Source organism: Neovison vison, chromosome 7, assembly GCF_020171115.1.
Source record: "Neovison vison isolate M4711 chromosome 7, ASM_NN_V1, whole genome shotgun sequence".
NCBI classification, from domain to species: Eukaryota; Metazoa; Chordata; class Mammalia; order Carnivora; family Mustelidae; genus Neogale; species Neogale vison.
Genome location: NC_058097.1, coordinates 56,789,617 through 56,806,560, shown reverse-complemented (window position 1 = coordinate 56,806,560; position 16,944 = coordinate 56,789,617). Strand labels below are relative to the sequence as shown.

General features: G+C 50.2%; 1 protein-coding gene across 4 annotated transcripts in view; it reads right to left on the bottom strand.

The window, feature by feature from the left end:
• Positions 1-16,246, bottom strand: part of HNRNPUL1 (heterogeneous nuclear ribonucleoprotein U like 1) — a 37,185-nt gene extending 20,939 nt beyond the window's left edge. The window contains exons 1-7 of one of the 4 annotated variants that reach the window (XM_044257368.1): positions 16,177-16,246; positions 10,209-10,331; positions 8,278-8,434; positions 6,448-6,521; positions 4,878-5,017; positions 2,963-3,062; positions 895-1,007 (exon numbers count right to left, since the gene is read on the bottom strand). In XM_044257368.1, coding sequence (XP_044113303.1) covers positions 895-1,007; positions 2,963-3,062; positions 4,878-5,017; positions 6,448-6,521; positions 8,278-8,434; positions 10,209-10,326 — 702 coding nt within the window. In that variant the 5' untranslated portion in view covers positions 10,327-10,331; positions 16,177-16,246. Of the gene's footprint in view, positions 1-894; positions 1,008-2,962; positions 3,063-4,877; positions 5,018-6,447; positions 6,522-8,277; positions 8,435-10,208; positions 10,332-14,252; positions 14,671-16,176 lie in introns of those variants that run through there. The other 3 variants (XM_044257364.1, XM_044257365.1, XM_044257367.1) reach the window with 3 other exon arrangements.
• Between the last annotated feature and the right edge of the window lie 698 nt (positions 16,247-16,944).

The following is a 16,944-nucleotide window of genomic DNA, read 5'->3' as shown; positions in this document are numbered from 1 at the left end:
CCATGGGTACAAACAAGGGTGGGGGAGGAGAACAAGACCAAGAGGAAGCACCCGGGTAGCCACCTCACCTGAGGTCTCATGGCATACTTGACAACATCTAGAGCTCCTAACGGTAACAGCGTTAAGTAGTATTTACTGAGCACTTACTCTGCTCCAGGCATTGTTAGAAGTGTTCTTATGGACTAGCTTAATGGCCCAACACCCAACTCCGCAGACTCTCATAGAGAGCATGCTGAAATACAGGGGTGGGGGGTTCGGGAGGGGGGCTGCCCAGTGCTGTGAGTGGACAAGCAGGAGCTGGGTCCAGGGAGTCTGGCCCCAGAGCCACAGCCATTGTGTCAAGTATCAGTCACCTTCTCAGGGACTGAAGTTGGACTATAGACAGCCATCCTTTATCTTGTTCTGTTCAGCATCCACCCCTGCCCTTCTAGAAGACACTGCGCTGTAGGAAGCCTGGCTCAAGCAGTGTGATGTGAAAGAAGGGAGATGTTTTGGGAAGAGAAGTGCCACAGTGGGGCGAGAGCCAACAGCATTGCCTTAAAGAGAGCAGAAAGGCTATTCCAAGCAAGGAGGAAAGAAATTCCTGGGTGTGTTTAGAAAATATCTCTCTGGTATCTAGGACTGGAGAAAGGCTGCACACCACCTGACAATCCCAAACCTTTCCAAGGTGCCATGTGATGGCTTCGCACAAAAGACCAAAGAAGGTAGAATGGCAGAACCTTGCCCAAAATGAGAGCCAACATTTCCATCTGATAAAGAGACAAAGAGCTGTGGCAAAAGCTGCTGGACACAGGGCAGATAACGGACAGAGGTTTTCTGAGAAAGAAGCCTGCAGGTCCAGCTGATAGGACAAACGTCTGATTCCGCCAACTCCCACGGTCTGCTGGCACTCACCGCAAAGCAGCCAATCACGTCATTCTCTGCAAATTTGTCTCCATAGTTCTCAAACCGGCTATTGGTGGACTTCTTCCCAGTGCCTCCATAGCCATAGGAGAAAGGCTCTTCACCTGATGGAAGAAACAGGCAAAAACCGGTTAAACCTGCCATGGTCCCAACAGCCTTTATGGCTGCCACAAACTTTTGAAGAAAAAAAAAAAAATTAGTTTCTTTACTCATTTTACTAATTAGATGCTTTTGGGTGGATGGGTGGGTGGGAAAGTGAGGAAGGTCCTGCTGAAAGGAAGCCCCTCATTATGCAGCGCTCTAGGAGGCTTGGTAGATTTAGGTGTTAAGTTGGGAATGGGAGCTGACCTGAACCGCTGCACAAACAGAAGGAGAACCTGGAAAGAGAGGGAGGAAGGGAGAGGAACTAGGACGAAGGTGGGATGCATGCAAGGGCATAACCTTCCTTGTGACACTCAACATTTAGCCGAGTCTACCAATCACATCATTTTTGGTGCCAGTGGGTTCTGGGCAGAAATCAGGCAAGGGCCTGGGTTCTGCTTCTGGAGACCGTGAAGTTTACACGCTAGGGAAGGCACCGGATTTCCGTGGGAAGGCACCCCACAGAACTGGGGACTGAAGCAATGGGAGGAGGAGTAAGATCCCAAGGGCCCTGTGTGACACCAGGGGTGTATGGAGAGCCTTGACCAGAAAGGCAGGCTCTAACAGGCATGAATTTCAGACCCAGTGCTTCTACACACTAGCTACATCTGACTGCTCTGGGCTTTGAACCTTTACCTGTATCAACTACCCACCACTTACACCCAAAAACTGAGATAGGGAGGACTCAAGAAGACATGGGCACCTGAATTAAAAGTGTGAATATGTACCCCAATGAAACTGAACACTCCTGACTTAGCATTTCTACTTTTAAGGATCAGTCAGTCTTTTTTTTTTTTTTTTTTAAAAGATTTTATTTATTTATTTGACAGAGAGAAATCACAAGTAGATGGAGAGGCAGGCAGAGAGAGAGAGAGGGAAGCAGGCTCCCTGCCGAGCAGAGAGCCCGATGTGGGACTCGATCCCAGGACCCTGAGATCATGACCCGAGCCGAAGGCAGCGGCTTAACCCACTGAGCCACCCAGGCGCCCCAGGATCAGTCAGTCTTAAGTGAACAGTCAGATCATTACATACAAGGATAGCTTAAGAGTTTAACTGCAAAAGTTGCAATCAACTTACATGATCCACAAAACATTTACAAGTAAGTGACACTACTATAAAATGGAAAACTATGCAGTGGTCAAACAGCTCTACTTACTTACAAAAATATGCTCAGCCATCTATCAAGTAGGAAAAAGAAACCAAGCTACAAGATAGTACGCATAGTGTGACACAGTCTGAGATATACAAAGAACAAAAGAACTGTCCAGAAGACTGTAGATAAAAATGTTAACGCCGCTTATCTCACAGGTTTGGGAGGATTTTCATTCCCTCCTCTCCAGATGGCCTGAACTGTTACAAAGAGTACACATTATTTTCATAATCAGAATTTTATATGACCAAAGCAAAAGGTCTCAGCATGGGTCATTGAAATCGGTCATTTGGGCTGAGGTGTCACTTCAGGCCTGCTGAACTTCATTCAAAACCCCTCAGCTGGCAGCGCCTGCCTCTCTCTGCCAACCAGCCCCCTGCTCCCGGCTTCCCCTTCTACTCTGGGTCTGGCTCTGGACAGAAAACCCCAGACACAAATGTACAGGGCTTGAAGAACTTATTTTCAGCATGGTTTGAGGACAGAAAACAACTGATCTTTTAAAGAAGGGGGTCAGCCTTCTAAAGAGAACTGTGGACCCTTCCCTAAAAGATGAAGAAGCAATTTTTCATAGAAAAGTTAAGAGGACTACAGTCCTTCCAGCTGACTGTGGTCCGTACAGTCTTGTACACCTGAAGACAGACAGGTGCACCACCCTGGGCTAGCTGTGCTCCGAGTCCCATGCTGGAAAGAGAAGCTTAGGAAGCTTGAGAATCCAGGGACAGAGGCAGCTGTTCTAGTACCCTGACTGCTAGGCTGCCCTCCCCTTACCCAGCTGCGTGCTGCAGGAGTCCAGGGACCAGCCGATTCGGACAACGTGTGGGTCGGGCTCTGTGGAAGGAAGGTGCTTCACGGAGATTTCCTCATTAATCTGGGGACAAAGAATAAGAGGGCTCAGAACTGTTGCTTGGAGGCTCGTGGATTATAAGGCAATACAAGAGGACAGCACGAAGGCATTAAAAAAATCAGCAGTGGCTCTTGCTGCTGGGGAAAAGGTGTTGAGGCCGCTCGGAAGGGCCTGTGGAAGGGCTCAGGAAAGTACATGGCCACAGAGACAGGCACTTTAAAATATAGGTTTTTTAAAAATAAGTATTTAACTATTTGATAGAGAAAGAGAGCACAAGCAGGGGGAGCATCAGGCAGAGGGAGAGGAAGAAGCAGACTCCCCATTAAGTGAGGAGCCCAACTCGAGGCTCAATCCCAGGACCCTTTTAACATACTGCAGGGGAAATGGAGACTCTCATATTTAGTGTAAAAGGATAAACTGGCACCATGTCTTTGGAGAGCAATTTAGCAACCTCTGTCAAAACTGCAAAAGCTGTGCTCTGTAACCCAGCAATTTAACTTCTAGTTTACTCTACAGATGCACCCATAGGTACACATGTGACCACACGACACACGCACAAGGATATTCAGTGTGACACTGTTTGTATTAAAAACAGCTCTCCCCACCCACCCATCAGTAAGGCGCTGCCAAAAACAAAAATAAACAAGGCATGCCATGTTATGGCACGTCCGCACCACGGAAAAGATGAAGCAGCCAGACAGCGAAGCACGGCTGCGGCGCAGGGACAGGACTTGTCAATCGAGACACGGTACTAAGTACAGGGAGCAGAGAGAATGAACGGCACCTTCTGACTTACCTTATAGCTTAGACTGCCTAACAACCATACACAGCTATATTAGTTGGAGACTTCTCTAAAGTTAACTTATTCTGTGGACTTCTGGATGCACATTTTCTACATTTTCTGTATCCCAATCAGGGTAGATATTACAAATGATGTAAGAAAGCACTCTGGAAGTTTAACTGAGTATTTCTCTCTGACAGGCACACAAAACGATGCGTGAATCACAAAAGACTTAGTCAAAAATGATAACCCTCGGTCAGCTCGCCCCTCTAAGAAATGGGGAGACCAGTGCCTATTTCATGATGTATGGCGGGGATAAATGGAGATGTCCATGTAAAGAGCCTGGCACTGTATCTAGTTGTTCTGCAAATACTAACGGTTCTGCAAATACTAACGGTCATAAACAAGTTTGAGGAAAAAAAAAAAAACACGTTTGGATTTACAAGGGACATGCAAGAAATTGTTAACACGTGTTATTTCTGGAGAGAATAGGGACTATGAGGGTTTGAGTCTAACTTCTTTTTTTAACCCTACGTTCTTTTGTGCTGTCTGAATTTTCGTTGAACATGAGAATGTGTTGTTTCCCTAAACATAACCTGACATGAATTGTGGGGAGACGATGGTAGAGGATGGCCTGGTGGCAGGACCACTCTTTGTCCAGCTCTCCTTCTGGCCTCACTTTAACTGGCACGGTCCACTTCCATTCTTTCTAGCTCTTTTTCTTCCAAACAACTCCTTTTCCCAGTTCTAACAAACATTTATCCCTAGTGAGGTTGGCTGTATAATACCTGGGTCAAATCCCACTGAAGGAAAAAAAAATATCCCACCAAGGGAAAAATCAGCTTGATGAGGCAATGTATGGCTGGCTTGCTCTCCCGATATGGCGCTTGGCAATGGCATGGTTCTCTAGAGTCCACCACGCTTCTCTTGCTTGAAAACACATAGTCTATGCTCAATCTCTTTCGCAATCGTGGCTCTGAGCAAAGTAGCTGATGAAAGGCTCATCCCAAAAGATGGACCTGCTTTTTGTTCCTAACCCCTCAGTTGCTCCCACTCACCTTCATCTCGAAGCATACACGGCCCCTTCTGACTCCGTAGCTGGCACGGGCTCCTGACCACAGGTAGGCAAAGCCCTCAATTGTGAGAGGGTAGCCACTACTCCGGTCTCGGGCCACCTTGAAGTGGAGATCGCAGTTATCTGTGGAGGAAAAAGTGGGGAGTTTAACTGATATTTTAAAGATCCAAGAGAAGGACAGGCACAGGCAAAGGTCCGTCCTCTAAGAGTGTTAACCAAGAGTACACAGGCAGACACATCATGAGGGCAGGTTCATGAGAAACCAGCCACACTGACTAGCCATTCTCCCATTTGGTAGCAAGGCTCTGGACTATTGCAAGCTGACCTCACATGGGACCAATGCAGCCACCATGAACAGGAACTGAGTTCTCCACCTGGCTGGGGTCCAAGGATGGCAGTCAGAGGAACCCCCAGAAATCATACACAAATGCACTTTACGGGAACATACATTTGACAGGGAAAGGATCCGTATCTCATCATGTTCAAGGGACTTAGCATTTTACAAAAAGGCTAATCCCATACGCTATACACTTTAACCATTTCCCTGAGCAAGACTCTGCTGCCAACAGCTGCACTAGCCTCTGAACCGGACCCACACTTGCCTCTGAGGCACCTGGGAACCTGCGGTCCAGGTGCACCGCAGGCTCCCATTCAACTACTGAAGCTCTGACTCTTCCCACTCTTCAAGGAGCCCGTCAGGCCTCCAAGAAAGTCTTTCCTGACTACCCCATCTTTTCTATAAAGGCTGAGAGTTGTGATCTGTACATTTGGCATGTGATCGGCCACTGCTTCACTGACCACTGCCACCCTATACTTTAAAAAGTTTAGCTTTACTCTGGGTATACGGGCTTTGAGATCCTGTGACAGAAGGGACTGTGTACGAGGTGTCTGTCTCTCTTCCGAAGTTTGCAGCCACTACTCTATAAATGTGAGCTAAATAAAGAAACACGTGAGTTGCCATTAAGGTTCTGCTCTGTTGAAAAGTACTGTATTCTCAGACCTAATCTGGCTTCATTTAAAGTCAGATTCCCAGGTTCTACCACTGAGATCTTGTCTGAGGAGGGGCAGGGCCTTTTATCAGTGCCACCCCAAGGGTTCAGATGCACTGTCAAGGGGAAGCCACTTATCCAGTGGAAAGAAACTGGAGGACGGAGAGTAGGGCGGGCCAGGCTAATGCCTCAGAGGACAAGGTGGCATTAGTTTCACCAGGAACGTGAGCAGTAAATGGAAACTGAGGACTGGTCGTCAAAGAGTTAAGTTTCCCCAGCTGTACTCAGGTTCCCTTCTTTATTAGGTGACAACTCCCTGGGAGTTTGGGGTTTTCCAAACTGCCCTAGTACCCATTCTGAGGAGTGTTACTGAAAGTTCTCTGAGGTATCAGGGCAGGATTATACCTTCCTGAAGGGAAGGTGAGACCTGCCCAGAATCCCAGGTAGAGCTGGGAGATCTTCAGCCTCCAAACCAGCATCCTCACTCCAGAGCCCGGTTTCTCACATCCCAGTTTCCCAATACTGACTGCAAAGCAGAATCAGATAGGCACCCCAAGGACTCACATGTGTCGATGGCAACAAGGGTGTCATCAAAGTCATCTTCATCCTCTTCGGCAGGAGGTTGCGGAGAGCGGCCCCTGTCAGGGAAAGGCATTAAGTCTCATGAGAATGGTTGGATGAGCATAGAGGAAGGGAAATGAAAGTTCTGTTGGAATTTACAAGTGGCCTCCAGATGGCTTCCTGGATTTCAGTTTCTTCCCACAGAGGTTAGTTAGCAAAAGCACTAAGCCACCCTACACCCTTGCCACAAGAGCAACGACTGTTGACTCCTAGAGTGGGCATGGGGACTAGAGAGGGTGCCCTCTGCTCAAAAGGGCCAGCAGAAGCATTTAGCTAGCTTGTTCAATGGCTCTCCTCTCACACAGATTCTGAGCCACACCCTGTGCCAGCTGAGACGTGCCGCCATACTGGCCTCAGTTACCAACTGGAGGACACAGTAGTCCAGAAGGGACTGGACCATAAAGGGGACTATGCAAAGGCTCAGATCAGCCCCAGTCATCACAATCTGTCCACATCTTCCTAAGACTCTGCATCTGCAAGTGTTTGAAATGACCCATTTTTTTCAGTCTCTTTCTGTCAAGTGTCCTAAATTATGAATGAGACTCCTCTCCTACCAAAACACCAAATTGGACTAATGTTTAAAATACCACTTTTAAAAATAAAGAGAGACTAGAAGGATGGGGCCCAATGCCCAGGGTCCTGCCTGGGACACTGGACCCTTGTCCACCATGTGCCCAGATCAAGTACCCAAGGCTTATCTGGGAGGCTTCCCTCTGGTGAGTGCCCTTCCAGCCCTGCCAGTCTAGGGCAAGCACAGAGCCCTGGACAAAGAAGGACTGCATCAGAGATTAAGTTTCATCCTAGAAAGCTTTCCCTGCCAGCCTCAAATCAGAGCAAGTATTCCTTCTTTGCTCTCCACAGGCAGGCAGTCTAGACCTCTGCACTGCAGGAGGCACTGGGAGAAACTCTTAAGAGGTACTCCCAAATCCTTCTTTAGTCACAGCCAAGAGACCCAGGCCCTGTCTCAGAGTCACAAGCCAGAGAGGATGGACTCCACCAAGTAGGAAATAAAATGTGTCAGACAACTGTCTAGACGAGTAGAGAAGAAATGGTCATTCCTAGTTTCTGTGATCAAAAAACTCTTCATGCAGAAGTCGAAGGAGGGGAGGGGAGGACTGGGGCTAAGCAGAGGGGTGGAGAGGGCTTGTCAGGAAAGGAAAATGACCAGGGTAGAGTGGCCACTCCCTCCTCTAATCTTCTGACACTTACAGGCACCCTGTGCACCCTGCCTACTGGCCCCGCAGGGTGTGGCATACTTATGTGTCTATCTTAGGCCCTACACTGGGACAAAAGAGGGCAAAACCCAATGTCCAAATCCTCCATATCCTCAGTGTCCAGCCCAAGAGTAAGCATCTTACGAAAGGGGCACGAGTGCGACAATGAACAAACGAGCAGAGGGATGGAAGGGTGTGGTTAGGAGAAGGGTCAGGAAACAAATCTTTCCAACAAGGGATATTAAGCAGCCATGGAGAATAGACACAGTGCAGGGTAACTGGGCGGTGGGGCAAAGGACTGAAACGGCAGGCTGGCACCTCACGTGTGAAAGGCAAAGCATTTGGACTTTATCCTGCAGGTAATGAGAAGGGAGGAGCTGAGGGAAGGAGCAAAAGTTTAGCAAAGCTAAATCTGACAGTGAGTGCAGGGAGGGCTGAGTGAGGGCGTTAAGGGCAGGGAGTGCTCTGCCCCATTCATTAGTACAAAGGTCCCAGTGGGCACGAGGCTATGGACACAAAACCTACTGAAAAAGGGGTGACTATCGCCTCACACACCCACCTCCTATCCTCTCGGTGCTCGAAGTACCCCCGTCCCCGGTTTTCTTCGTAAGGCCTCTTGCGACTCTGGAATTGTTGTCTGTCTGGCTTGAGTTGAGATGCTTCGGGCGGGAGGAAGCTGGCGGGGGCTTCTTGTTTCATCTCTGTCTTCACTTCTACTGTCAGGACAAATCCAGAGGGTCAAGACACTTGGGAACTCCCTAGCTATCACTTTTCTAGTCCCTTTCACCTCAGGAGATGTTGGCAGGATCCTGACTGCAGTGACGATGGGCTGGGCACAGGCAGCTTGCTGGGTTCAATGGAAGCCCGCCAAAGGAGCCAAGAAGGCTGTACTGGAGAACAGGGCCAGGGTAAAGGGAGGCCAGAGATGGCCAGCTAGGCCCATTAGCACCGGCAGTTGATGAGGTGACAGACATCAGTCAGGTAACTCTCGGGCTTCAGGGGGAGGGATAGAGGACTTCAGTACTGAATAAAATCAAGCTCTCTTAAAGGCTTAATTCAACAGGACACTGTGGTCCCACAGCTAACTCCACTGGCTTCAGTCACTCTACCACAAAGCCCAGACTCAATCACTCCAGGTGCAGAGGGTCTACACTTAAGCAAGCCTACAGGTGTGATGGCCTTATTAAGTCACACCATAAACAGAAAGTCAGGATGGGATAACACATGTAAACCATGGGAAAGGCCCAGTCTTGGGCAGACTTCAAGACTCAGAAGTAAAAATCCAAAAACCTACTTGAGAGCAAACTGGACGTAGTACCCATGGCTGACGCTGTGGATCTCTCACATCTCCCCATCGCAGCACTCAACCCCAGACCACCTGGGATCACTCCCCAGCTTTGGCACATACAGAGAAGGCCCCTGGGCCTCCAGGGCAGGGACTGCGCTCACCCATCTTTAGAGAGCCTTCGTGGTCCCAGCACAGAAAATACTCTCCTTGGGCCAAATGATCCCACAAGTCTCACAGAGCCTGACACAAATCTGCAGTTTAACCTACATTAAAATTAAAATTCTGAGCCACCCTCAAGAAATGCCTGGGGATTTCACTTTGCGGATGAGCCAGGGAAGGAAGTAGATACAATCAACTAGATTCACTGAGAAAAGGCACCAGGGCCACAACACAGTGAAAGGAACACAAGACTGGGAGGCGGTCCTGGCTTTGCCATTACTCAACAGTGGGACCGTGCTTTCCAAAAATAGGACACAAATGGTTGGGACTGCTCCTCATTACCAACAGCAGTGGCCCAGGCACTGGTTTCCCAGGTTCTAACCCCAGCTCTGCCATCAGACAAGCCACCTCCCCAGTCTGTAAAATGGGAGGCTAGAACTGAGTTACATCCGGTAACTCAGTTACCAAGTCCCAAACTGACACTACAGGGAACCTTGTTCTACAAAAACATATTTGGGAAACCCTGGGTTTAAACAATATGACACAAGTTTTTTTTTTTTTTTGTGTGTGTGTGTATGTTTTTTTCCCAGTTCAGGACTTTTCAGGGCCTTTAATGCTCTGAGTACAACAATTCTCCCAGGGGTGGGATAGCATGTGCTGCATTTTCCAGATGTATTCTGGCCAGGGAACTCTTTCCTGGGAAGTCCCTAATGATATCTCGTGGAACAACATTCTTCAGAACATGGGAACAACTGGACTAGATTTAGAAGGTCTTTGCTGGATTCTACATTCTAAGATTTTAAATAAGACTCAAATATGGCCTCTGAGTCTAAACTCTCCAGGGTACTGATACTAACATCTGAAAACAGAAACCACAGACTCCCTTCTCTCAACACCTGGGAGCAGGATTAAGTTCTCTCCTTCAGAAGAACCTTGCCAGAGTGACAGAGCCCAAATGGACTGCCCAAGAGGAAGACAGGCTTTAGGCAGAGGGTACAGGCCACATACAGATTCTATTTCCCTCAAAAGATATGCCTTCCCACCTGGGCGATAGGCCTGCTGCTGCTCCATTTCCAGTGGTCTCCTTTCGTAGCCAGACTCGTTCTCTTGCTTGATGACCTGGCTCTCATAGAATTGGTTTTGCCTGGTAATATTGTCCATGACATCTTAAAACAAAAAATGGCCAGTTAGAAGGGTGCTTCTTGGGACCGGAGGTGGCTTTTAAGTGCTGTATGATGTCATCCCTACTAGATATAGTAGCCAAAGGCTAAAAGGTATGATACCACCTTCAGATGGATAGCTATCTGGGCACTCAGTGGCCCCAGCTGCTGAGGACATGCCCTCTTGTCCCTCAAATGGTGATGCGTCTGTGACTGGGTTGTACAGAATCCCAACAAACAAAGCCAATGGAAGTACAACTGCTCGGGTTAAAGTGAGATGGCAGGGTCAAAGAAGGTATCCAGCTTGGCCTTACCCGTAAGTCCGCACTCCAGGGCTGGGGCAACTCTACAGATACCTGGTACTCCATGCAGCAGTTTAAAATCCAAAATAGCTATCCTCTGACACTGTAACATGTAGGGAGGCTTTAGGGCACAATCTTAAAAACTGCTCAGAGCACAAATTAATGCTTTGTCAGGCCCAATTCACTCCCATCTGCACAGTCAACCCTCTTTATGAATCTCTTCCACTCCACAAAAGCTACAAAGACAAAGGTACCCAGGGGCGCTGGGTGGTTCAGTCGGTTGAGCTTCTGCCTTCGGCTCTGGTCATGATCCCAGGGTTCTGGGACTGAGTCCCACATCAGGCTCCTTGCTCAACAGGGAGCCTGCTTTGCTTCTCCCTCTGCTTGTCACTACCCCTGCTTGTGCTCACTCTCTGTGTCAAATAAATAAATAAAATCTTAAAAAAAAAAAAAAAAAAAAGATAAAGGGTAGCCAACCCAGTTGACGGGGAAATGGAAGGTGGGGAGGAAAGGAACTGTTAAAAAAACAGGAGTCCTAACAGTGGCCTTTAGACTCATTAGGGAATAAGTCCTGAAATATCTGGAGCTGGGTGGGAAGGATCCTAAGAAGGTGTCTTTTTTTTTTTTTTTAATAAAGATTTTATTTATTTATTTGAGAGAGAGCACAAACGGGATGGGGGAGGCAGGGAGAGGGAGAAGCAGGCCCCCCACTGAGCAAGGAGCCCCATACAGGGCTCTGATCCCAAGAACCTGGGATAAGACCTGAGCTGAAGGCTGATGCTTAACGACTGAGCCACCCAGGCACCCCTGAGGTGTCTTATAGAATAAGACTAAGAATAGAAGCTTATTCTTATTATAATAATATTAACTATCCAGAGTGCCCGCTACACACCAGACCCTGGGGTACAGCTAAGAATAAGCTCAACCCACTGAAGCCTTCAGGTTAGTGAAACGGACATACATTAAACAAATACTTAAAACACAAAAAGCAAATTCTAATTGTGTTCCCATCTATGAAGAAATTAAGATAGGGACCCAGAAAGTAATAGAGAAGCCTTGCCTTAAAGGATACATAGGTGAGAGCTCAGGGATGAGAAAAGAGAAAACATTCGTGGGGTTGGAATAACATGTGAAAGCTCAGAGGTGAGACTAAAACCAGAGTATAGCAAACTCAAGAAGACCCTTGCAGCCAAAGCCAAAGAGAAGTTTGGAAACCCAGGATGAGCAGCAAGCAGGCTTTCCACCCCAGGGGCAAGCTCTGCTAGGTGCCTCTAGGGCCCTACTGGTGGCTGTGCCAGGACCGGTAGAACCACAGGGAAGGAGAGACTCTCCAGCCACTTGCTAACTGATTGGATCCTTTCTCAGAGGACAAATACATTTGGGCACAAACCAGGTGCAGCCCAAAGGGAGGAAAGTAACAGATCACGTGGTTTGCTACAGCCCTGTTTACCAGAGCTTGAAGGAAGGGTTGCAGCGGGGCAAGAACAGGGCTCAAAGGATTTTGTTGTCAGGATAAAAGGAAAAAGAATGAAAAAGTATCTCAACTGGAACACGGGGACGGTTTTCCAAACCATTCCGTTTCTTCTAGGCTCAAGCACAGTGTTCTTCTTCCCACAAATATTCATGTGTCTCTTCTCAAGAACTTGTCCTGTGCCCACAGAGGAAGCCTCACCCGGATAAGCCAGGATTCTGGGGTCTTTCTCCACTCTCTAACATATCCACCTCCTAATAACAGGCAGGCCCAGTGCTAACAGCCCTACACATGTGACCTCATTCATACCAACCCTGGGGGGCACGATTAGTATCCCTGTTGTGCACACAAGGAAACCAGTTGGAGGTACACTGACTTGCTGAAGTCATAGAACCATCTTTAAAACAAAGTCCATCTGAGTCTAACATGCCTTCTTCTGAGGGACCTCTGGCCACTGGGCCTTCCTCCTAGGCATTCCTGCCAGGGCCTCTCCTATCCTAGACATGCACACTGGGCCACTCCTCCCTTCACAGGTCTCTGCAAGGGTAAGTATTCTTTCCTGCAGACACGTGGACCCCGGACAATCCCCAGGCTGCCCCCACTGCAAATCTATACAGAGGACATCCCACCTCTCGTGAACCAGTAAACACCCAGTGCCAATTCAATTTCTTGTCTCTTCTCTCTCCCCCTTGCTCTCCTCATTCTCTTAACCCCACGGCACCCTCTTTTCAGAGAAATACCACAGTCGCTGGAGGCCAGTCTTTTCTACTTACTTCTAAACTTCTCCAATCCCCACTCCACAGTGTGGCTAGAAAACCACGCTTTTCTAACTCTAAATTTCCCCCCTTCCATACCAGAGTCTTCTCTCTTCAGACAATCATATAACCTCTCATTCTGAATCATACCTTCTGGTTCTTGCAGCGGTTCCCTACTACACCCTGAGACCTGCATTCCCCGGGCACAAAAGTATAACTGTTTCTGGGGAACCAAGGAACCTTCTTGTGGAGGAGACACAGCCTCAGAAACACTCCCCTCACTCCATCCTGAGGCCCCAAGCCAACAGGTTTTCCTTTTCTCTCCCTTCTATACCCTCCCCTCTCCCATATTTGCTAGATCCATATATGCACTCCTGTACGGGACACAAGGATCCTCTGTCCCCCAGATACTCCATCAACTTCAAACTCCACCAATTTGCTATCTGCCCCACCCCACCCACAACTATCTCTGTTCTCCAAACACTCCATACTGTTAATCCAAAACGATTCCGCACTCGCCACTGGATTACCTGTCCTCAGAACCTACGGGGCTCAAGACCTCTAGGTTCCCTACCCAGCATAGCATCCTTCTGTCCCCTGCCTGCCTCCAGTGACCAGGGTTCCCTAAACCTTCTCTCGAAGCCAATCTGAAGGTCCCTAGACTTTCCAGCACCAAATGCCCAAGTGGACCCTACAGTCCTGGATCTCAGAGTCCCTGGGGCCATCTTCAGAGGCGGGTCCCTCCGAGTCCAAACACATGGCAGCCTCCCACATTCCCTAAATGCTCACTAACCAAATACTAGAGTACTCAGTCCATCAGATGCCCCCCCCCCCCCCGCGGCCAGACACCAGCACCTCCACCTTACCTGCCCATCCCAGTACCAAACAGGAGAATTCCCCATACCCCACCCAGCAGCAAACTCCAAGATCCTCTATTTTCAAAACTCTCCCAGCCCTAAAAATAGGGCTCCCGACACCGAGCCTATACGCTGGGCTTGGCAGAGTCCTCAAGCCCACCCAGCTTCAAACCTCTGAAACCGTCATTTCCAAGACCCTCCTCAGTCACCGATTAGAAAGCCTCCTGTTCTTCCGACTCTTCGGCTCCAGAAACCATGGCTTCTGGTCTCCGAGCACTAGACTCCAGAATCCTCTACACCCCCCAGACCTTCCTCATCTCCGAAACCCTGAGCCCCCACTCCAGTATCTCCCCTGCCCCGAATGCCAGGGTCCACCCTCCAGTCGTCCCGAGGCCCACTGCCCTACATCCTTTTCAGCGGCGGGTAGCGGGATCCCCCAATCCTCAGGCCATCTCCCCGACCTCAGGCGCCGGACTTCGCGTCCCACAGCCCTTCCTCGGCCCGGACTCCGGCTCCCCGACCCCCGCCCCGCGCACTCTCACAATGTCCGTCCGGCCCCGAGTAGCCGCCAGGCTCCGGGTGCGGCTGCAGCCCGGACGGCGGTGGCTGCGCGGTCCCCTCCAGCTCGGAGCCCCCCTCGGTCTCGACCTCCTCGTTGTTGTGCCCGGGTCGCCCCGGTTCGTTGTCGGCTTCGAGCTCCCGCTCGTCGTCGGGCTCCTCGGCCTCCAGCGCCGCCTGCAGCCGCTCAGCAAGCTCGGCCTTGAGGCCGCGAGTGTCCAGGCCGCGGCGCTGCAGCTCCTCGCGAAGTTCGTTCACCTTCAGACGGCGCACATCCATGGCCCGGGCCCCCGGGGCGGCCCCCGAGCCCGGCCCGGCCTCCCAGGGCTCTGTCCCCCTTAAACCTTTCCTGTCAGGAGGCGAAGGGGGAAAGGGGGGGGGCCCGCTCCAATGGCGGCGGCGGCTCAAAATGGCCGCCGCCGCCGCCTCCCCCTCCTCCGTGGCCCCATGCGATGCAACACGGGTGCCAATTGGCCACCGCGCGAAGCAACGGGCGCGGGCCTGGAAACTCAGCCAATCAGAGCACAGCTTTCAAAAGAACTGCAATGAGAGGGCTCAGGAGCAGCCAGGGAGGAAGCGTTGGCCTACGTCGCTGCCGCCGCCGGGGCGGAGGGCGGGAAAAGGCGGGAGGCGGAGCACGCGGTGATTGGGTAGTGCCCGCGCGCTCGCTCCCGTAGGGTCAAATAAAGAAAAAGGAGTAAAGACTTGGCCCAATCAGCGATGGGATCTCAGAATGAAAACCACTCTCGGCTTTTCCAGCGCCGTCCTTTCATCAAACTGGGGTCTCCTGTAACACATATCCTGATTGGTCTAGATCTCCCGCCCCTAGAGGAGTCCGAGCGGGTAAAACCCCTAGAACCAATCAAATGGAGGTTCGGCCAACCAACTCCCCCGCCTTCTTTCCCTGTTGCCTTTAAGAAACCGGAAAGATAAATTCGCGCAGGACCCGCCCCTTGCCGTTAGGGCGGTTTCAAAACAATCCGCCCACCAATCGCAATTATTGTTTTATCTCACTATAGCTAGTAGAGTCGGATCGCTTCAGGAAAAGCTAACCAGATTGGCCTTTCTTCAGCAGACGGCCTCCCAAGCGTCGCCGTAGGGGGAGGCCGACGAGATAAAAGTAGATAAATTATCCCTAATCTGGAAGAAACTCAGTTGCCTTTGTGGAAAGGAACCTTTGGACTTCAGAGAGTACCGAAAGTTTGGAGACCGAAGCTAAGCTGTCAACGGGAGAGAAGCTGTAAAGAAAATCGCATACTCTTCCCTTTGAGAGTTCATCTCAAGGGGTGCCTCTGCCCACGATCACAGCTTCGCAGCCGTCTTTCTCTATGGTTGGTATCTTACGTGGAACTGGCGCTCTGCACGCGACCATAGGGCCTCCCCCCTCCGGGACGACCTCCGCAAGTGCGCGGATCTCTCCACCCGAGCCTCTGAATCGCTCTGCAGTAGCTCTGGCTCTTTGGCGTCGGTACGCCCAAGTTCAAACACACAGGGCTCGTAGTTCAGCCGCACGCTACGAACGCAGAAGCTACAGAGTGTCGCAGTCTCTGCCGCTGCACCACCTGTCGCCTCGGACTCCAAACACACAAAAAAGCCTCTGTAAGATACACAATCGAGATACGCGAGACAGACGCCCGATCCCTCTGAGCCATACCGTAAACGCACAAAAAAATCACACACCGCCTCTCCTTCGACAAAAACACGCACGACATAGATAAGCAAATGGCCGTGGGTCGGTTCAGATGCATCCCTTAAGGGGATAATACCCCAGACTACAGTGTCGATGTGGCCACTACGGTGCGCACAGGCGGGAGGCATCAAATGATAAAGACAAAGAACAGCAACGCTACAAGCTGACACAGCGGCCCCGACACACAGCACCCACTCAGAAACGGGGCAGACACTCACGTGGGCCCGGAGGTTCCAGTCCAGACACTCCGCCCCTCACCCACGTCCGACTTCCTCTCTCCTCCCAGCTTCCCACAAGGATTTGGTCTAAAAAAGTTTGTGGCCCGGATTGAACTGTCCCCCGGTCTCAGGAGGCGCCACCGGGGGGCGTCCGGGCGCTGCCAAGGGTTTCCTCCAAGTGCTGCGGGATACACCCGGGAACTGGGGCCCTGGATGGCCTGCAAAGCACAGTGGGGTTGTCTTGACAGGAATCTCTTTCTGAGCCCGTGATGATTGGAGGTGTTCTGTGCCCGTGTGTCCATGTGAATCTGAACATTTGAGTTTGTGAGTACCTGTCGTACTCGGTGTGTCTGTGTTTACTCTGTAATCTGTGTTACTCTAGTTTCTTCCTATGCCTGGTGAATATCTGCCTTTCCTATGTTTGTAAATGTGTTTGTAGCTGTATAATTTTTTGCATCTGTTACTCTGCGTGTCCGAATTTCAGTGTTATTTGTGTCCAAGCGTGCCTCAGTGTGTCCTAATGGGTCTGTTACTCTGGGGTGGGGATGAGAGTGTCTCTGACACTTGAGTAAGTGCCCATTCCTCACTAGGGATTTTGGAGAGTCTGTTTCTTTGTGTTTCATGTCTTTCTGTCTATGCATATGCTCATTTCTACCCTCTTTGTAAATCGAGAACTCCTAGACCCCACCAAACCCTTCTTTTTACTGATGGGAAACAGAACCGCCCAGGGAGAGGGGCTACATGACAGCTGAGTGGAAACAAGAGGAG